The 22,826-nt window shown below is 48.3% G+C and overlaps 2 protein-coding genes across 4 annotated transcripts in view; one reads left to right on the plus strand and one right to left on the minus strand.

Annotated features, from left to right (window-relative positions):
• LOC108924205 (serine/threonine-protein kinase 32B-like) overlaps positions 1-2,002 on the plus strand; it is a 35,350-nt gene extending 33,348 nt beyond the window's left edge. The window contains exon 12 of the mRNA XM_018735428.2: positions 1,090-2,002. Within this exon, the coding sequence (XP_018590944.1) occupies positions 1,090-1,240 (151 nt within the window). The 3' untranslated portion in view covers positions 1,241-2,002. The remainder of the gene's footprint in view (positions 1-1,089) is intronic.
• A 16,459-nt stretch (positions 2,003-18,461) lies between these two features.
• The window catches only part of LOC108924158 (limbin-like), a 47,695-nt gene continuing 43,330 nt past the window's right edge, over positions 18,462-22,826 (minus strand). For all 3 annotated transcript variants that reach the window (XM_029256198.1, XM_029256197.1, XM_029256196.1), the window contains one exon: positions 18,462-21,245. In XM_029256198.1, the coding sequence (XP_029112031.1) occupies positions 20,870-21,245 (376 nt within the window). In that variant the 3' untranslated portion in view covers positions 18,462-20,869. The remainder of the gene's footprint in view (positions 21,246-22,826) is intronic.

The following is a 22,826-nucleotide window of genomic DNA, read 5'->3' on the forward strand; positions in this document are numbered from 1 at the left end:
GGAGCACTGGTTGGGCGCAGAGAGAGAGCAGCGATGGGGACGTTTACACACAGCTGCAGGGAAACAAGGATTGTGGGTAGTCAAGTGAGATTCCCACAGTAATACTTCATGTGCATTTGGCCTTTAGGCTACACCATTTCTGGAACCGCTACCGGGGTAAATCAAAGTGCAAAGCCTGATTATTGTCAGATTTTGCCCCATTAGAGCCCCACTCCTCAACGGCACCGTGACCTTCTCAAGGTAAACGAAAGGTGCCGAGCACGATGGAGTCGCGATGAGGGGGGCGCTCACTGCTCACTGCTCACTGCTCACATTCAGAAACAAAAGAACTTTCTTCACATTATTTTCACCTCCTCGGTTGTTCCGTGCGCCTCGAGTGATGGATGTACGTTTCTCCGGGTTTTACCTGCTGCACTTGGGTTCCTACTGGAGGCTCACTGGCGTTTTGGGACTTGATCTCATACGTTTAGTGCTGCGCCATTTGCTGAGCAGCCACTGTGTCACTTTACTTAATGGGAAAATATAGACAGACAGACATGCGCTGAAGCCGCTTGTCTCATAGGGGTCGCGGCGAACCGGAGCCTAACCCGGCAACACAGGGCGCAAGGCCGGAGGGGGAGGGGACGCAACCAGGACGGGACGCCGGTCCGTCACAGGGCACCCCAAGCGGGACTCGAACCCTAGACCCACCGGGGAGCAGGACCCAGCCGAACCAGCTGCGCCACCGCACCTCCTGGGAAAATATAAAATATTAATAATTAACATCAATTTATTATAAGTGTGGTTCGGTGTAAATTGGTACTATAAGATTTCCATGGGAACAAATGCAAACACTATGGCTACTCTGTGACCGGCGTCCCTGCAGTTTGACACACTTTTTACACACATTTACACATTCTATTGAACGAACAACTGCAAGGCAGACATGTCCTCACGCACTCTAACCAGCCATAAGAACAAAGACAAGACAAAACCTATTCGAGACCTTTGACGCAGCCTCCTCGGCCATTTCCGCGGAGCGTCAAAGGAGACTATTTCGCATGCTTTCAGCACCAAAGCGTCTTACGTTGGTATGTGCCGTATTCCCAGGTTACGGCAGCGAGACCCTACGGGTCCCTCAGCTCGGACCGGCATCCGGACACCGCCGGCGTCCCCTTCGAAGGTCCCGGGGACGAGAGAGGACGGACACAACAACAACGTGCTCCGGCCCTCGGACGACGCCGCCGTGCACAGCCGCTAGGCTGCAGCTTTAGGGGAAGGAGGAGGAGCTGCAAGGAGGCTTGGAAGCAGAGGGATAGCCTGAGAACCACATCTCCCTCCGTTTCACTTCTCCGCATGTTTCCTTTTTTGGGTACAAGAGCATTAAGAGAAAAATACAAGGAAAACGGGAAAGCTGCACTGGCGCAGGGAGGGATTACAGAAAGCCCCAAGAAGCCTTCAGCGCAGACTATCTAATCCCCTGGCTGACCAGCACCTCACGCTGTGCCGCACCGCAGGGCTGCCAGGAAGGAAGAACGAGAGCTGCAAAAAACGGCAGGCCGAGTCGCCGAGCCCAGCGGCTCCGTGACCTTTCCCGGCTGCCGCTTTGCCTTACAAGTCGTTCCTTGGATACCCGAGGGGTTGTGTGCGTGACTGCGATTTGTCCCGCGATTTCACTCTCCTGCATCACTGTGCGCATCAACCTTTCCTGGCTGGGGTGGACCGTCCAGCGTCCCAGTTAGTGAAAGCCTGTCCTTAGTGCCCGTGTTTATTACACGACAAGTAAGGTTAGGAGCTGCTTTCAGTCCAAAGTGACGTACGGTGTGACCCTTGGTGTGAAGTGTCACTTTCACACTTGTCTGGATATTTCGCTCCTTGCTGGCTGAAGCAGGCAGAATTTGGCCCCCTGAGATTCGAAACAGCTTCTTTTCAGTGAATTATTCAATTGATGCACCACCTGCTGTGTTCCTTGAGCCGCAGAGCTCAGAGAAACTCCATGGAAATTCACACACACACACACACACACACACACACACACACACACACACACACACACACACACACACACACTTAGCTGCTTTGAACAAAAGCAATACATTCAGTGCACTGGCAACCCTGTAGCATTTTTGTAAGAGAGTTTGCACGTGCAGTTTTCAAGTCTTCATTCATTTATTTCCTGCAAGACATAATACAGCACAAGCCGGCCAGTTCCTTTCCAGAAATCAATCCATTGCATTCTGAATGTGCTCGGACAACTCGTAAATGCTCAAAACCCATCCTGAATTCTATGGCGTTAAGCCACCTGTTGTGCAGCTATTCCTCATGGGCTGGATGGTGCTCCTCTGTAGCTCTGGCTACGAGCGCAGAGAGACCGCGTTTCCAACTGAAGTGACCCAACGGGCCTCTCGACTTGTCAGAAGCTATCGCAGTCGGGGCAACCAAAGCAGTGGAAAAAGATCAGAACTTTCTGCAGACGTGCAGACGTACATCGTGCTGATCATCAAGTTGGCGAATCTCACATACGGTGCCTTCAGAAAGTGCTCGCAAACTCCCCCGACCACTTCTTCACGCGTTCATTTGTTACACCTTAAAACGTGAAACTGTGGAAATGTTTCCTCTCCCTTCGCTACCAATAATTCAACACATTTGGCACAAACATTTTACGTCGGTATGACTTTTACACATTTACATTTTTAGAATTTTTGGCCATTCCTCTGCAACTTCACTCCAGTCCCATCACGGAATGTCAGTTCAGTTCAGTTCGGTTCAGTTCAGTTTCTGTCCACTTGTCCTGCCCTTCCTCAGCCACGGCGTCCAGCTCCTCTCGAGGGACCCTAAGCGTCCCCAGACCGGCCGTGAGATACAGTCCCTCCAGAGTGTCCTGGGTCTACCACGGAGTCTCCTCCCAGTGGAACGTGCCCAAAATAACTCCAGTGGGACAACCATGGGGTATTTTTACAACATGGCCAAACCACCTCAACTAACTCTGACTTAATCTGGAGGAGCAGTGACTCTACTCCAACATTTTGTCTGACCACTAAACTCCTCCCCCCAGCATGAAGAGCGAGTCCAGTGATCCTGTGGAGGAACCTCATTTCGACCGCCTGTATCTGCAGTCTTGTTCTTTCACTCATTACCCAGAGCTCATGACTGTAGGTGAGGATGGAGACATAGGCTGACTGGTACATTTTGTTTGAAGACTCAGCTCCACATTCAACACTCTGGAGCAGTATAGCGCCCACAAAATTGCTGACGCTGCACCGATCCGTCTTTCAATTCCCTACTCCCTCCTTCCATCACCCACGAACAAGACCTCAAGGTCCTTGAACTCCTCCACTTGAGGAAGTTGCTCCCCCCACACCTGGAAAGAGTAACCCGCTCTTTTCCCGGAGACTTGGAGATGCTGATTTTCATACCAGCTGCCTCTCACTTTGACAAGGAACCGTATTCAGTGTGCGTTGAAGGTCACATTCAGGTGAGACCAAGAGGACAACATCTTCTGCAAAAAGCAGGGACGGCACGTTTAGTCCCCCTTCTTGGCTGTGCCTTGATGACCTGTCCAAAAACAGGAGTGGAGCCAAAACATAACATTAGTGGAGTAAGATAGCGAATATCCAGCAGGTTACAGTTAATGATGAGAACATGGACACAGCTCACACTGCCCTCATACAGAGATTGGATGACACGTATCAGCAGTCCAGGTACCCAGTGTTCCTGTGGCACCTCTCACAGCACATGCTGAGGGACACGGTCATATGCCTTTGCTTAGTCCATAAAACGCATATAGACTGGAATAGCATACTCCCATGCTCCTTCAAACAAACGTGCCAAAGAGAAGAGCTGATCCACCGTTCCAGGACCAGGACAAAATCCATTATTCCTCCTGAATCCGAGGCTCAACTATCAGGCAGAGTCTCCTTTCCAGTACCATGCTGCAGACTTTGCCAGGGGGCACAAGTTGGAACACAACCACCGGTCCCATTTTTGAAAAAGAGGGACCATCACCATGGTTTGCCAGTCCAGTGGTACCTTACCTGCCCTCCAAGAAACGTTGAAGAGGCACATGAGCCACATATCTCCAATGCTGTCCTGTGCTTTTAACATCTTTGGATGAATCTCACCTAGCCCTGCAGCCTTGCCACTGGATGTGGAGGCCTCACACTGCCACAGCAACTTCTCAAAACAGTGATGAGTTTCAATCATCCAGAGATGTCAAACATTGCCTCCTGGTAGGAGTACATGTCTACTGGGTTAAGGAGTTCCTCAAAGTGTTCCTTCTACCACATGAGTCCAATCAGTACATATAAGGAAAATGAGTTTATTCTGTATGGACTAGGACAACATCCATTAGGACCCAACCCTGGAGCCGGTCCTTGAGCCGGTGTCAGATTTTTTTGGGGATTTTTCGGTTGGTCACGAATCATAGATCTCTCTCTTGCTGCTTCCATAGCATTTGACAGTCTGTCTGACCCTTTTGTTAGCATCTTATTTCTCTTTCATTTTTGGGACAGAGTTTGAATCATTCTTGGACCTTTAAGCCTAAATGTAGAATCCACACCATCTGAAAGTGGTTCTACTACAGGATTTACTTGTATTTTTTCCTCTTTCCATCTTGAACTTAATGACAAGCTTCCCAGCCACTCTTGCTGAGAAACAGCCCAGTAGCATCATGCTTCCACCACTAAGTTGAACGGTAGAGTCACATGAGTGATAAGCTGTGATTGGTTTTGTTTTTGCAAAACTTTCATTTCTTGTCACTTGAAAAGACCAACTTCAGTCTAATTACATGACAAAATTGTGCTTCAGAAGGTTTGTATTGTATTGGATTGTACAGTAGAAGGTTTGATTATGAGGTGAACCCCAAGCTTAACATTGTAGTCATGGATGTTTCACCACCAGTAGAGTTGGTATCATCAGTGCATCAAAAGTATAAAGGGGGGGCGACTGCGAGGGATATCGGATCGGTTTGGTACTGATCTGGGCCCTTCACCCATTGACTTTTTTTGGTTCCTGGATTCTTTGATCCTGTCCACCCCCACTGCACCAGCACCTTCTTGTTGCCTCATAAACAGCAAACAAGTCTATTTGCTGGTTGATTGAAACCAACCCAGAGAATCAAGCTTCCAGGAACTCCCTGCCTTGTCTACAACCTACATGCCGCCCCAACTGAAATCATGACCAGTCTGGTTGTGCCTCCTCACCACCAGCTGACAATTGTGTATCTGCACCTGTACTTGTATTGAACGTTACGTGGCTCTCTGTCCCACACACTAATGTTCACAGATCCCACACTGTGTCGTCCTGTAGATAAAGTTCCTCTTTCTGAGATCCCCCATGGTCTGCTTGCTAACTCTAGTGTGTTACTCAGTTTGAGCGCTACCTGTATCCCATCATACCATTGACACAACGGTCTGGATGTGATCTCAGAGACTACACTAACGTTGGGTGCTTCGACTCCTGTTTCTGTTGAGACATCCTCAAGTAGTAAACACTTGGTTTAAATACATCTTCCGATTTTATTTCAGAACATATCAGGGTGTGTTTGCCATGGCTCTGACAGCCATGACTTGATTTTAGTCTTTTTCAGAAGTGGCTTCAGTCTAACTATTCTACTAAAGTCAAGTTTGTACAGTGCTGTAGAGCTGGAGTTTCACACTTCTGCCAATGAGCTTTGCAGATCTAACTCCTGAAGTTGACCTCTGTCACTTCATGGACGATTGATTTTCTTATTTCACTCAGCTTGCTAGGATAACTAGGAGTTTCAAGTGACCTTGGTAAAGTCTGGGTTGTTATACCTACACCTTTTTATTTTCAGCTTTTATTATACAGACTTCACTGTATACCGTTATTTGTTCATTTACATTAATAGTTACTACACTTTCACATAACAAGCTGCCAAGTCACAGTTATGAGAAACGCCTTACAAAACTAGAAACTTCAGTTTGAAATAGGAGTCTTGGTGGTGCTGAACACAAGACACACCAGACAACCAGCTACCGCAGTAGCCTGGTATCACCATAGTAGGGTGCCTGTTTGCCAGCAACTCAAAAATCGTGTGAGTTTCATGATCTACAAAGTTAATGGGGACTAAAGCAAAAAGTTTTCATGAAAGTGCAAAAAGAAGTTGAGAAATAAAAAGGCAAATAAAAGCCTTACCTCCCAGTTTTATTTTAAGTGGTATAACAAACACAAAAAGCAGTAGGACTATGAATGACTGAGATTTATTTTGAATTTATTATGAATTTACTATAAATGATACTTTAGAAATAGGTTGTGAAGTAAGAGGCTGTAAGCATTATGCATGATTACAGTAATTATGAGAATTCGTTGGTTAAGTAGTTCAATAATAGTGATAATAATCTTATTTAGTATCTGTTGTGTATATTTTATATATATAGAATATACAATAGAGAAACAGATTATAAACATCAAAAAACACTATTGTAAAGAAATTACAACAATAAAATACAGTAACAGAATTCATTCATTATTAATGTGCAATGCAAGTGCTCGGTGGTCTGGAGCAATTTAATTCAGTCCACCTTTAAACGTGTTTGCACAGTGGGAGGAAACCTGAGCAGAGAGCTGGGAGGAGCCATGTATGTCACCATGGCAACCAGGAATAACAATACAGAAAAAAATCTGAAAGGAAGAGTAATAGAAACGGTGACTGGAAAAGGAGGAAAGGGGTTCGAAGAGGCTGCTTGGAATTTCAACGTTTGTTTTACTCCTGCATTTAAAGGTGTCCAGGGCAGTTGTGATGCTCTGTTCAAAACAATTTTGTGTCAGATTTTCTGTTTAAAAGGCAGGAATTTGGTGCGTGTTTGTTGAGACAATGCGTGAACTGTTTGTGGCTCAGGAGCACATTTACTTTTCCACTGAAATTAAGAGTCATCATAATTATGGGTTGGTTTTCAATTCGTTTTACAAGCACATTTTCAGGACCGAAAGTTCTCATTACGTGAAGAGAAACCTTACTGAAAAATCTATGGTCCTTAATTTTCCCCTTGCATCACCAGCTACACGAGGACAAAAAGTTTAATATATACGGTGAGAAATATGTAATTGGAGGTTGCTACTTCTGAAGGCACTTTACCTGAGATCACGTCGGGATCCGTTGCGTGCTGGAAGAGACCATAGCGGCCAGACAAACAAGGTACAAGCAGACAGGAGTCAACTGAACCAGGATGTCCTGATACCCAAAGAGAACAAAGTCAGGAATCGCAGTCCTTACAATTCCAGAGACTTGCGAATCACTGTAAAAACAGCTAAACGACTAGGGTAAACCTAATGACCATAGGAAAAAAAATGGAAAATGACCCAAATGGAAAAGGAAAAACAAGTGAGCGAGGGAAACGAGACAAAAGGACTCTTAGTAGCACATTCATTTTTGTCTCACCTCACTTCTGTAAGGTCTCGCATCTGCTCTTTGAATCAGGAGCCAGAAGAGCGTTACGCTTTCTCGGAAGTGCTGCCACCCCAGATGTGCCAACGAACACACAAAACTTGCGGGAGACCGGAAGCCAGTTCTCCGCAAGCACGGCACCAGCTCCCCGAAGAGCCAGCTCACTGTGAATCATGCCTGAGCGCTGCAGGCCTAGAGGTTCTAGATATTTCGCTTAACAGGTTCCATTATTCTGCTCTTGTGCATCATCGTCGGTGCCGGTTCTGCTGCTTCTATGTGCAGTTCAGCTCTGAGCTCACCAAAGCGTGCTGGATTTCTGTCCCGAGATGCACTATACCCTCTGGGGGGTCAGGTCATCTCCAGTGGCATCATCATCACTTTAATCAGGAGAAACAGCTCCTTAAAGGTCACATAGTCTGGTTCTCCTGCATCCTGCTTAATTGGGATTATTTCCGTGGAACGTGTCGACATTTTCCACTCAATTTGAGCTAGGGGTTTGCTAAAGGGTAACCTATTCAGATAACACAACGCGACGCTGAAAGGAACCCACAGGGGGTGTGTGTGTGTGTCCGTGTGTGTGTGTGTCCATGCTTGAGGGATGAGTCCTTTATTTTTTCCAGCATCTGCAGCAGTGGATGGTGAGCAAACGTCCAATTCGGTGTAGTATTGGAGGAAGGCAAGTGGTCAAACAGGAAGCGCTGAGCACGGGTTGGGGGGCCTCTACTACGGGGGCCCGCAAACACAAAGAGCAGTGGGAAGAGCGCGACTGATGAGTTTCAGCATGGCCGGGAGTCGGCGCATCTGCATCGAGGGCTTCGCGAAGAGGCAACGTGCAGCTTCACCACGCTTCATCCTCCAAAGGACTCTGGTGCTACTCTCAGCGTCTCCGGCCGCAGTCCTTCGTGCGCCGTGCCGCTTCCCCAAGGTACACACAAGTGCCGAGAACTTCGGGGCTGCGCGAAAACAGGGCGATGCACGAAGAGGAAGATGTGGTGCTTTTCATCTGGTCAGCGACAATGTAGCACAGTGGAGACCTCAGTCCTTCACCAATCACTCACACGTGCGGCGATGCGACACAGGCGGAGAGGCACGTCTGCCACGGACCGTTACGTGACCGGGCCATCAGCCGTCAGTCCCCGGAGATCAGCCGAGCACTTTCGCGATGCAGCTCCTCATGGAAAAGGAGACGTTTTATCATCATTCCTTAGGAATGTGAAATACAAAAACCAAAGCAGAGTGCATGAAGCGGCAGCTATCCAGAAACGGTTGCGACGAACCTACATCTCCGACACAACAAGGGTCCTTCGCCATTTGCAGTGCTGTCCATGCTGAAGCGCCAGTGTCGGCAGCCCCGCTCACATGGGATCCCGAGGACTGCGGTGCGGCAGCGCGACGAAACCCCGGCGCAGCGAGAACCGGTGAACCCGGAGAGCCGTGCCGAGATCACGTTCGTGACGGCAATGACGACGAACCGCTCGGAGAGCTCTACTCGCGAGTCGCAGGGGAGGACGAGCGCAGCGAGGCACCGCGGCTCGATGGAAGCCCGAGCCCCGTCGCACGTCGCTAAACACGTTCGCGAACGGAGGTGCTCTCAGCCAGAGGTGCGGCGGACGCTGCGACCGAGGTCCCGGACCATGGCTTTTTGCGCACCGGCCACTTCCCGCCATTCCTCCAGCGGGATGTGGCAGATTAATGTCCAGGTCGAATGCCCCCTCCGCCGGACAAGGGGCGCTATGGATGTCGGAAGGCCGGGGTCTCTGCTTTCCCTCGTGTAGCCTCTGTTGCGTTCCCACACCTCCTGGAGGCCCTTTCCTCACAAGACACGCAGCGGCCGCCTCCAGTGCGGACTGCATCCGAAAGGTCTCGTCCCACCTGCAGCGAGTCCCCATCTTCTCATGCACGGTCCGCTCGGCCACAAAGCGTGGCGTTTTGTTCCGCGCGTCGCAAACCTGCTCGCTGTCGTGCACGAGTTCCCGTGTTCTCGTACACCTACGCTTGGCTCTTGACCCGTTTCTCTTCCTCTGCTGCGATGGTTTTCAAGCACAATAACATGCAAAACCAGGAGGGAAGATTCTTCATGGGTGTTTGAGTAACTATACAAAAAATAAAGGTTGCGCTTCACATTTTTAGATATTGGTGCTCCTTGTGTGTTTCCATTATGTGACACTTGATGATGATGAACCATAAATTGTCTAAACCTTCACAGCAGACAGCTTTCTTATACCTGATCACAGTAACATGCAATTTGACAGCCACAATAAAAAAGGGAGCAGTGGACAGACCACTGTGAGGAAACAACAAGCCTCCCTCCCCCTTTTCGCTGTTGGCTGGACAGGAGAACGTTGACGCTACAGCTTCAAGCACATGTTGCTACAAACATTTACATTTATTCACTTATCAGACACTTTTGTCCAAAGCAACTTCCAATGAACTCTGTGTAGTGTTACTAGGCCACACACCTTATTGTGACTACACTGCTAGAAACACTACTTACAAGGGGTTACTCATCCATGCATCAGTGAAACGCTCGCTCTCGCTCTCTCTCTCTCTCTCTCACACACTATGGGGGATCCTGAACAGCATGTCTTTGGACTGTGGGAGGAAACCAGAGCACTCAGAGGAAACCCACGCAAACACAGAGAGAACATGCAAACTCCACACAGCCTGAGCAGGGATCAAACCCGTGTTCTGTCGCACCACCCAGGCGCTGTGAGACAGCAGCGCTACTCGCTGTGGCACCGTGCCGCCCAAACCCTTCGCTGTCATGCCTTGCAGGTGGTTCGCTCTAACAGAAGGCCCCCGCCCGGCACTCAACATTACAAAACATAAAAAGTAAGACAAAAAACATGGAAAAGGTACAAAAGATCCACAAGTGGAAAAAGGAACCTGCCACTTCAGTTCTGTAAAGAGAAGTCGGAAGTGACGACGGAAGCTCATCTGCGCATCCCAGCAGATGGACCACAATGAGCGTCGCTTCATCTTCAGCTCACCGCCGGAGGAGCTCTGTTCCCATTCCATCGAAAAGGTTGCGTTTGCGAAACCTTCCTGCTGGATGTGTGCCTTGAAATGCCAGTGCTCACCATGCTGACTCAGCTTCACGCTCACCTTCGTGCCCTCGAGCTGGGCGCTCACAGCCAGCAGTCCGGTCGAGCAGGGTAAAGCACGGTAACGCCAACACACCCGCGCGTTACACTGTAAACTCATACGATTGCGGAACGGCATCGGGTGGGTTGGAAACAAACTCAGCCGCTCCCTTTGCATCCTGCGCCAGGCAGGCTGGAGAAAATGAGTCCTTTCTGGGCTCACATGGTGAGCTGTGAAAAGGGGGAGGTGGTTCTGATGTGGGAGAGGGCAGGAAGCAGGGCTGTACGCATCGGTCGCATTCATATCGTCTCAGCGCTCACGTGTTCCCTTTGTCATCCTCTCACCGTCTTCCTCTTCGCCCAAGAGAGCCCGTCATCTTCGCCGACCCTCCGCGCCGTTCCAGCGCCGAACCGAACGTTTGGATCGTGCCGTCGGCCCGTCATCACGCTAGATGCTGACCGGGCCGCGTTCCACGATGCCGCGCACCAACGATATTAGTTAATTAGGCATTCATCTGAGATGCAGGCATTCAATCTGCATAACAACAGAAGGCTCCTTCGGAGCTTTGCTAACTGCAATATTACATGAATAGTTAATGCCATACGGAGCAGCGCTTTATCCTGCCTTGCATGAAAGGTGCCTTCTGTTATGAAGAATCAGCACAACTGGGCTACTTTTTAAATGAGAAAGTTAAGGTGAAAATCTCGTATGGCAGCAGAGGCTCTGCACCGTTCTTGGGGGGTAAAGCCGCTGTCATCAAGTCCAGCATCGCTCAGAACCATGCGTGGTCTTGTGGAAGGGCAGGGTTCAGGAAGCGGGGCGAGCAGCTCCACCGGGGGGTAGATGATACGCAAGTTGGTGGGCAACCAGCAGGCTGTGAGCTCATGTCCTGAGATCATCATGTCCCCTGAGACACGAGCAGGTCCTTCTGGAGGCACAACACCACATTGAGGGCAACTGAGGGCAGAGCAAATACAAAACCTGCTTGTAATTTTCATCTCAAGAAGTTGAATTTGCTGTCCAGAGGTGGGGGGGGACACATTAAATTTTCTCCTTCACTCGTGCCTCAATAAATTTATGGAAAAACTGTACTTTTCACAATATTTCTTGGCATATTTTACTTTTGCCTGATTATATTCGTAAAGAAAAGAAGAACTTTTACTCCGTTACATTTCCGTGACCCTCTCTCTTCTCATCATTTCACAAATATTCTCCTTAATATTTTATCCTTCTCTCCTTAAAACCAGTGGCCTCTTCAAACACAAGCCCAGCAGCAGCGCCTCTCAACAGTGACTCGCTTTGTCTTCGTTTAATCTTGACAAATTGCGGTGAATTTTTTTTTTCAGTCTCCACAGACAACATAGTTTTGCAGCAGTGATGGTAGCACTGATTTTCAGAAAGTTTTTAAAGAGTATTATTCACTTAAGTTTTTCCCTGTACTGCGAGACATGAGTTTTATTTAGAATTTGTCTGAACTGCTCTGGCACCGAGTAAGACTACAGTAACTACCTTACAGCATTTTACCCTTCGGTGGACTCGGTGACCACGCCGACTGTCCTCCTTCGCTCGTGAGCAGCGTGGACACCAGTGTCACCGCGTGTCTTGCTTTTCCCATTATGGGACAGTCAGTACGGCAGTGGTTGGGAATAACGATCTGTAATCTGTATCTGAAAGCTTGTATGTTTGCATCCCACTTGTGCTGCTGCCACTGGCACCGCAATAAACTCCCTGCTGTAACTCACTTCGGACACAGGCGTCAATTAACTTCTAAAAGAGCGAAATGCAAAAAAAGGCACAAAATTACCATACCTGTGGGAAGAAAAAGACTCGAGTTACTACATTTACTGGGTTTCTGCCCACAGTAACTTTCTCAGTTGTTACATGAGCTTTAAACAGCAGCATGCTCTCTTTTTTCCCCAAATTCAACATTCACGTGCAACTATTCATCTATAAACCGTGCAAATCTGTAATTCCGTACGCACTGCCAGCGGTTAAGGAATCAGTGGTTCAAATGGCAGGAGCAGCTCTCCTGTATTAACGTTTACTGCTGTAGGCGCCCTCCGAACGTGCAAGCGCTTGACGAAGGGAAGAAGATCATCTTGGCAGCAACAATCTCTCCTCTGAATAAATGCATCAGCAGCGGAGCCCTGCTGCGTGTCCTTTGGTGGCACTGAGGAGGAACGAGAGGGTTTCAAACAGGGAGGCGCAACAACAGTTGGTTGCCGTTTCCATTGTGCACGGCCCGTCTCCATGGCGACGATGAGTCACGCTTCAAAACCTCTCCTTCAGCGAAACGAAGCAGCAGAGCACACCGACGTCTGATCTCCCAGCTGGAGAGAAGACGCACACGTGCTCCAAACGCTAATAAGGACATTTTCGCGTCGGTACGGACTGGGAGACGAGAACAAGCCGGCGCTGCTTCCCGATGGAGAAGAAGCCGAGGAGAAAGAGAGCCCGACGTGCACGATGAAACGCTGCTTAGACCTCTTCTGCAGGAGGGTGGCAGAACGTTTCAAGGTCTCCGCCGGTCCTTTCAAGGCGCCACACACTCACGCGCACATTTGGGGTGTGACGCTGCAGTCCGAACATGAAAACCAGCCGCTAACATTGTGTCATTTTCACTTCCACGTTACAAACCTTCAGGGGTTCGGCCACCTGCCATTTCCAGCAGCGCCGCTGACACTGACTTGTGTTACGATGCCGCTGACACTACAGGCATAAGAGCGGCGGCAAGTGCACTTTATTTCCCTTGAGATACAAGGGTCATTAACAGTCCCTCAAAGTTTCATTTTTACATTTACACTCATTCATTTATCGGACGCTTTTCTCCAAAGCGACTTCCAATGAACTCAATGTAGTGTTATCAGCTCACACACCTTATTCACCACAGTGACTTACACTGCTAGATACCCTACTTACACTGGGTCACTCATCCATACATCAGTGGAACACACTCACGCACTCTCTGTTACTCTCACACTGGGTGAACCTGAACAGCACATCTTTGGAGTGTGGGAGGAAACCAGAGCACCCGGAGGAAACCCACGCAGACACGGGGAGAACAAGCCGACTCCACACAGACCGAGTGCGGATCGAACCCGTGTCCTCTCGCACCACCCAGGTGCTGTGAGACAGCAGCGCTACCCGCTGTGCCACCCACACAGAATAAGAGAATATTACAGAATATTACTTCAATAACAGAAAGGTGACAGGATTTCACAACGTTTAAGAAACATGGGCTCCTGTGCTCTTGCGGTTCAGGTAATAGGACTGGAACCCTTCGCAGGCTCCTGAAGAAATGCAATCTCGGCGGCGTCTCTGTGGGGGTTACGAGGTGCTCAAGACGCAGCTGCAGAGATATCAAATATTTTTTATCTGGGCATTACACCAGTTTCCATCAGTGTGCAGCATTTTACTACACCTCAGAGGTTCCTGCTGCCAAGACGTGAGAACATGAGACCGCACGTGTCCACAAGCGAGAGCTGAGAGCTTCCCAGAAAGAGCATGCGCGTTACCTGAATGCTCAGAGTGATCCATAGGAGCACAGGAGTGCGGAGTGCTGGCCCTTCCTCTTCCCAGCACCTTACTTCATTTCCTCCCCAGGGCACACAAGGAAAAAGTATTTATCACTCGTGACGCCTAAACGCCAGTGGAGCAGAGAGCCCGGAGAGCAACAAATAAGGGAAACTGAACAAATAAGAGCAGCGCACCCCGTCCCATGACCCTAAGGCAGAAGGCAACGCTTCCTCACCAGAAGGGGTCGGGGGGGCTGACAAACGGATCACGCTGAAAGCGGAGAGCAAAGAACAAAGGATGACGACACCCATTCGTCCGCGCCGTTACCCCTCTCTCCTCGTGCTTTTCCACGGAACCGGTTCCCTTGAAGCTGCGCTGTTGCCGCAGTAACGCAACGCACCACAACGCACCGCAGCACAGCCCATCTGCGTCTCCTTTCCTTTCCTTTATTCTATTCAGTTTCGGAATGGACTAATGTGAGAGGTGTCCAAGCACTGTACCGCCATCCTCAGAGCGGTGATGTCCAGGCACTGATGGCCACTTCCTGAGCCATGATGCAACTTCCCACATGACTGCGTTTCTCTGGGACCAGACATTATAGCTGTCAAACCAATACTGTGCGGCGCGGTGCGGTCCTGTCCAATGCAGATCCAAAGAATAAAAAGAGACAGGCCTTCTACAGCCCAGCTGCTTCGGAACCCAGACCCAGCACCTATTAAATACGGACACCAAGATCAACATTCAACCAGCCGCATCTGGATTCCACCTGTACTGCATCTGTGCAATCTTGTACGGTGCACTTCCACTACGGAGCAGTCGGCTCTTGAGGAGCGAGACGCCAAGTGGCACGATCCACGAGCTGTATTTTTAATGACGGGACACTTCAACCACAACAGCAGCTGCTCCCTGAAAGCTGTAGCACCGCTAATGGAGAACATCGATGCTGAGCTCACAGCTGCAGCGAGACCAATAATAATGTCAGGCAGCGCTGCACAAGCACTCCATTATCAAATTCTTCATTTCCGGCGCAAACCGGCCGAGCGAACGGTGCGAGGGGCACCAACATGTGCGGATCCGACCGAAGCATCAATCAAGCGGCTCTTCTCAACAGTGCGCAGTGCGCTCAGAGATTTACTGCAAGGAACCTTTTCCCACTTGTCGCGATACTTTTACCTGTTGGCCTCGCTGACGCTTTTGTGTGAATTAAATTTGCCGCCTGGCACGGCACCCACAAATACAGATGGACAAAACTTGAATGAGTAAATTTTTTAAAAAAAACCAGAAGATGACTAGACCTTCTTCCAACACTGGATCAAGGGCCGTGTCAATATTTGGTTCTACTTACTTACTTACTTATGTCTACTACCCCTCTTGGGGCATAGGCCATCAACAAGGGCTCTCCAGGCGTCTCTATATTGGTTCAAACTCATGCCTTAAACACCTACAGTGCCTTCAGTAGGTATTTACCCACACCACATTGACCACTTCTTGAAATTAAACTACTGAACAAGTAACTCTATGACGTATTTAGACGTCTTCAGAATTAAAGTAACGAAAAACTGAACACTAACTGAGAAATATTCACCCAAATAGAGGAGCTATTTAATTATCTTGAGAGATCACACTAAATACATTAACAAAGTACACCTGTGTTCAACTGATGTTTGCACAATACGTTGACCTCAGTGCTGCTGTCATGACGACCAAGGAGCTGGCTGTGAAATTTTGGGATTATTTTTTCTGGAAAAAATATTTGGAGAACATTCTGAAAGAAAAGTTGTGGGCTGATAACACTACACGGAGTTGTTGGAAGTCTCTTGGAGAACGGCGTCTGCTAAAAGAATAAACGGAAATAAAAAAATTGGCAGCGGTTTGACCCTTCCTAGGAGCACAATGAAGTCCATTGTATTTTTTTGACACTTTCCTTCAAGTAACTTATAATGTTAAGATACTCACAGTTATTTACTTATTTATACAGCTGGGTAACTTTACTGGAGTAATTGAGGGTAAGTACCTTGCTCAAATTAACTGCTGCTAGAGGAGGGAATCAAACCTGTGACCTTTGGGTCCAAAGACAACAGCTCTAACCACTGCACTATCCTTTTGGTTTATTACAACCCCCTCCACCCAAAACAAGCCCACTCCTGCAGAGAAAAGTAGGACCACCACAAAGACCACTGCAGAAACTCCACAGCCCCCATTGCCTGGCAGCTGCCTTTACAGTTGGCCATCATTACTCAACGAGGGCAGGGGCAGAGGCAGGGGCCGGGGCCGGGGCCAGGGATGGGAATGGGGGCGAGGGAGGACAGGGGTAGGCTCTCGAGAGCCGTCAGTCAGGCAGCTTCTGCCTCCTGCCCCGGGTTGTACCACCCCCCATCAAGAAACATGGCGAAAAGCCCTCACCCAACATCGCTGTTGTACAAAAACAAGCAGCAATATTCACAGCATCCATTGTCAGCAGAGCTCTTGGCACCGTGAACCATATTAATAGCAGATGTTTTCCTTCATGCTGGACTTGACCGGTTCCCCAAATCCTAACTAGACCCAAGTACCGGAATTAACCCCCCGCCCGAGACCTTCAGTTATTCTCGACTCCGTTGCTTTGTGCGCTTGTTCAGTCTTTCCGTCTTTGGTTTGTCGTTATGCCGAATTGCTTATTGACTTTGTGGCGTTGTCTTAGGGGGGAAGCGGACAGATCAGCACGTCAAGTGAGCTACCGTCAAGACACATTTCTAGGGAAGAGGCGGGTGCCACCCACCGTACTTACGTTACTTAGGGCATCCTACACACTGAAGACCCTTTCCTTTCGTTTTGTTTTGTTTTTCTTAACTCGGGAAGTCTGCCAAGTCCAGTTAGTTGAGTTCGATTTTCCTAAGTTCTTTGCTTTGACGCCGTCTTAGTTCCGTTTTCAATTCGTTTCAGTTCACTTGTACAAAGTGCTCTTCTCACACCGTGACAGCACTTTTCCCCTTGAAAGTGTCTTCGTGTTCCGCACATATCTTAAATAGTCACCCCAGCATCTGCACCCATCAGCACGGTAAAAACAACTCGCGCTTAGCCCTTCGTTCTTGTACACGTGACTTTGTCACCACTCAGCTGACGTTACACCCTAGTCGCCCCATGATGCCCGAGGTCATAACAAGCCCGTTGCGAAGGTGACTTTGTAGCAGGAACAATTTTAATACCTGCTGAAAAGCTGTGAAATCCAAAGAATTGGAACAGCAGCAGCAACAACAGTAATGAACAAGGATGCTATTGACGTGTGCAGGAACTTTTAAAAAGGTACATTAGTTTTATGTTTGCTTTATGTCTCCCCAGCGTAGAGAAAAACAAAAACTCCCTTCAAGTATTATTCTTAACGTGGCTACCAGTTTCTGCACTTTTTAACATCAGGCAAATGATTGTAAAGATCCCAAAGGCAGCAGTTTCACAACTGTACATTTTAACACCTTCATTACTTGAGCTTTTTGTTTCTTATATATATTTTCCCCATCAAGCTAGAATGGAACTAAAGAAGGAAAGAAAAAAAAAAAAAAAAACAACATTTGCGATTCTGACGAAAAACAGGTTGAGAAATTCAACCCAGAGTGACTTAATGATTAATTGTACTCATTCAAGTGGCCACAGACGTAGGTACATGCAGGAACAGTTCAACATCACACACCCAAAATAAACAAAGGAGCTACAGTAACAAACAACAGAGAACAGTGAATTTGAAAACATTTTGTTCCATTTTGTAAGCAGTTTCCATGGAGCAATTTTTCAAAACAAAGCGAAATGACAAAGCATAATCGTGGTGAAATCATAGTGACGTGTCCAGCCAAGAATATACGAAAACACCGTTAACTGGGGATGTTCCATTAGCGGCAGCGTCGGAGCTGCCCGAAGGCGGGAGAGCGAGCGTCTCCGTCCTTAAGGAACGCAAGCTGTCTGCTCGCTCAGTCTTATGGAAAGAGGATCTCATTATACTGCCTGCTGCAGAGGCTCAGGGGCAAAACGGTGAATAGCCATGGAAAACAAAACCTGTTCATTACAAAAGAGATGGGTCATGTTAAAAACAGAGCACATTAAAGAGAGGACTCTACCTCGGGGAAACTTGCACGCATCGGCATTACGGAGAACTGCTTTCAATGTTCTTCACTCACTGCTAGTAGCTGTGTCTGTGGGAAACCGTTCTTCTCTCTCTCTCACTCACTCACACCAGTGCTGCGCACCGTCACTCACGAGGGACGTTGTATAGAGATCTCATGAGGCTCTCAGCCGAAGATGCTTCTCCACAGGGGTGCAGGTGCAGAGGGCCTGAGTGACCAGACACACTTTTGTCAATGCAGGCTGGAGGGGAGGACTTGTAAGACTTTGTGTGTGTGCCTGGGGGGTGGGGGGGGGGGGCATCAGGCTGTCAGATGTAGACAGAGGGTTTGGCAGCAGCACTGGCTGACTGGTCACGGGCCCTCGTGACTGACTCTAGAGCTTGGGGGGGGGGGGGGGGGGCGGTTATTTTCAATGTTCCACGTGGATGTGTTTAACGTGTCAGCACTGATTTGCCACGCTGAAAAGAGGCTGGCTGATCGAGCCCTGGAAGCGGCCGGAGGGCAGGAGAGAAACTCCTTGACCGCTCAGTTTAAGATTCATGCGTGAACATTAAAGCGGACGTGCTCCATGGGGCTCCCGTTAACGGGCACGCCTGCACTGAGCGCCGAGGGGTGGCTGGACACACGCAAGCTTGCTGTCTGCCAGCATCCATTCCTGCCCATGGTTATTTTCTTCTCCTGCTTTGAAAGAAGGTCATTCTGTGTAAAAACTATTTCTTCCCTTTGCAAGTCAGAAGAGGAGCAGACTGAAGCGGGATGCTTTTTCGGAGTCCGAAAGCGATATACGGCAGTAACGGAGCAGGTCAGACTCCTCTGCCTAGAGCCAGGTGAACCGGGCCTCTCTGGATTTGGGGAGCTCAGCACCAGCACCAAATGGACTGCTTCTTCCTTGTCTGAATCAGGCTGAAAGGAGCAGAAGGGTGATGATGTCCTGATATTAGACTTGGTGCTTGAAACGGTGCATTTATTTGAAGAACATCTATTCTGCTGTTGAAGCTGAGAAGTACCAGGCTGTTGCGTCTGTTGTGTGGTCTAAAAGTCTAAAACGGAGGAACCCGTTCCCACAATTAAGCTCCTTTTCATAACTTTGCTAGACATAATGAACACTGTTCACCCCGCCATCCTGCCTGCGTTGCCAACAGCCACTGAAAGTCACTTGTCCACCAGCAGGGGCCCTGGTTCTACTGTGGACTGAACCAGGTCTTTCAGACATCACCTAAATCCAGCACGATACAGAACTTTGGTTACATACTTGAGTTCAAGAAAAATAAATGAAAAGATAACTGTTCAGGGAAATGGCAGAGACACAGCAGAAAACCATGTTATGGGCAGTATTCACAGATGCTCATCTGCTGGAAACCCTTTCCAGGTGGTGTTCGAAAGGGCATGGTCTCGCACGTCACCATATGGAGCTCCTTTTTGGAGCCCCACTTCTCGACAGCTCACTCCTGCACTGAAAACCACGCGTCGGCCCGGTACGTATAAAAGATCCCTGCTGTCGGAGGGACATCTTAACGCACTTGGACGGAATGTCCATTCTCAGGCACGTGGTCTTCAGCCTTCCTGATGATCATTGCGAGGGTAGTCGGGAGAAGGCCACGGGTTGGTAATGATAAGTGAAGGTATTTCAAGATTCTTCTTACCTTGCAAGATGCTGTCTGTGGCCAACACATTACACTGCCACAGGCACATACAGCTTCTAAATTCCCCACATACGCTGCCTTTTACCAGCATGCAATGTTATGTTTGCTGCTAGCACAATGGTTTGTTTAAACTTTCTATAAATATATTGTGTACAAAAGAATGAACCAAAGTTGAATGACAAATGAACCAAATGAACCAAATTTTTTGGTCACTGAGACACACCGATCCACTTAATGGCCCACCGTGTGTTTGAACACAGTAAAGTACACTGATTGGGAGCCATACATGTAGAGCACTGGAACAGTGCGTATTCATATGAACACTAAACACCTTTAAGAAAAACTGGAACAAATAAAAAAAAAAAGCATGAAATACAAAGCATTTCAACTGTATATAGAGCATGAACACTGTTACCAAAAACTGTTTTTTGGGCTTGCAGTTCTTCGGTGGAGCCCACAGTGACTGGTCCGGAAAGACGACCGACAGCCCTCGGCACGCACCACTTTAGTCTCTTCAACCTTAGGTCTCTTGGGAGACATCCATGGTTTTACAGCTGTTCAACTTGTCTAAAACTGCTACAGATGTTCTAACATTTTGTCCCCCCATCTCCTCACCCACCCGTGGGTTCTGCACATCAGCAGCTCTAAAAGGTTTTTAAGGTTATACTCCTCGAACTTGAGTTCACCCTTTAAACATAGCGATGTATTAAATACAGTTCCCTCCCTCTCTCTCTCACACACACACACACACACACACACCTGTGTATGTGTGAATATATTCCAACACATTTGCTGACTTTAAAACGGATCCCCCAGAGACAGCACTGACATACAGTATGTAATTAATCAATGTGCTTTAAAAACACTGTTTTCACAGTCTCTAGGGCATTGATTGTTAAACACAGACTGTGTGATTGGACCTTCAGAAGAGATCCACAAAGGCTGAGGATTCTCAGTGTCGTTTCTAAAACTACAAAAAAGCAAAAACCACTACTGCAAATACAATACCGTGCTCTTTCAGAACGACCATGCATAATTTCTTAACGCCAAAGGGTCCGATATAACTTAAAGATCCCACACTTTTTCAAAACGGGGGTAAAGCAGGGTGCAGGTGAACAGGTGGAGAACTCCCTCGCTCGCATTCATCACAGCTACTGTTGGGGAACCACAGCCGCCCTCTTGAAATTGAGGAAGTTCTTCTTCTTCCGGCGTCTCCTCGCTTGTTCCCCGTCAGACGCGGTTGACGGTTCCATCCGGGAACGGAAGATGAACACCTTCTCCCCGGGGTGGAGGGCGCCCCGTGCCTCGGCGCTCCTGTCCCACGGAGCAGCTGGCTCTCGCTCTTGGCCAGCTCCCTGTTCGCTGCTCTCCCAAGGGCCACAACCAAGGAGAGGGTCGAGACGTGCTGCTGCTGGTCTGGCGGCCTCCTGTACGTGTCCCTCTCCTTCCAAGACCGAACGCCTCTTTCTGGACGTCTCTGAAACGGGGAACAGCTTTTCCAGAAGGCTGCGTCTTTTCTTCAGTGCCCTGAAAGTTAAACACAGAACAAGAGAGTGGCGCCAGGTGAAATGGTCACAATGTTGACGTTCACAATTAACCTTTAAATTTAGACATTTACTTAATTAATGTATCTCTTTTGCTTGCGCATCCCTACTTGGGGCAGTAGGTAGCCTTGGAGTTAGAGCTGCTGCCTTACAATTAGGAGCCCGGTTCAAATCACACACGCCACTCTAGTACCCTCATCAAAGTACTTACACCGACTTGCTCCAGTAAAAATTACCCTGCTGTACAAACGAGTAAATCATTCTAAGTCACTCTGGAGGAAAGCGTCAGCTAAATGAATAATAAATAATGAAGGATTTACAATAACATTTGTTTCTTCAAACATACTGCAAATTTTGTTGACCGTGTAAAAAAAAACCATCTGACAGTTCAATGTTTTTGCTGTTTTCTTGTCCAGGTGCATTTTGACCCTTGACAACATCAGTTCAGTTCTGGTAAGTTCAAGGACTGAGGCTCGAATTCCGCCTCCTGCTGCAATACCCTTGAACAGTGTCCTTACCCTGAATTACTCCGGTAAGAACTACCCCGCTGCATAAATGTGAAAAATCACTGTAAGTATCCTAACGTTGAGAGTCGCTTTGGAGACACTCGGAGAAGTGTCAACTCACTGAATGGATGTACAAATTAGAGTGAAAAGAGAATACGACTGCAGTCTGATGTTCCAGTGCACATCACTGTACATTAATTGTTTACAAACTCTGACCTTCCTGCTTTTGCTTTAATCTTGTTTTGCGTTTGTCTCCGTCGTTACCTGCACGCAAAATCTCCCTCTCTCGTTTTGATTTCATTGGGAATTTATTCCCTGCCTCCAGCTGTGCCGTTTGTGGCAGAAGCGGCTCACCTTGCGAAAACCAGTATTACACACACTATTCCACTGGGCCTTGGAGTCCACATAAAGGTCTTTGATGGGGAAACCGTTTTGAGGCATGGTGGTAAATGTCGGCCAGCAGCGATCCTTTATTTGCAGTCCTGCAGCCTGCCATCGGGTCACTGGGATTTCACTGAGCCCTAACGCTCACATCGCAAGCGTTACATGCTGCAGAAGGCACAACAAATGTGTCTCTGTTCAGCTTCAATCGGTGACAAAGGACAGACAGGACAGGTGGCCAGCCTGGGTCTGCAGTGACTCTCTCTCGCTCTCTCTCACACACACACACACACACACACACACACACACACACACACACACACACACACCCCCTCCCTCTCTGCACAGACGGAATGCAGTGCTGGACTCTGAGCTCAATGCATTTAAAAGGGCTTCAAAAGTGACTGTGACAAGAGCAGACGGAACAGGTTTCGAGATGTGTCCAGCATGCTGTGCAGGAAAACATCTCAGCTAAATACTGTAGGAAATAACATTTCAGACTTCATCAGGATGACAGACATATGGGAGCAGACAGATGGATGTGATTCGCAATTACAGGGCAGGATGTTATGCAAAGGTCCCTCATTTTACAGGTTAAAAAAATCCTCTTGCTTAAAATGCTCATTTTCTCTGAGGTGTACTGTACGTCGCTTTGGAGAAAAGCATCTGCTAAATTA

This window comes from Scleropages formosus, chromosome 11 (genome assembly GCF_900964775.1).
Source record: "Scleropages formosus chromosome 11, fSclFor1.1, whole genome shotgun sequence".
Taxonomy (NCBI): Eukaryota; Metazoa; Chordata; class Actinopteri; order Osteoglossiformes; family Osteoglossidae; genus Scleropages; species Scleropages formosus.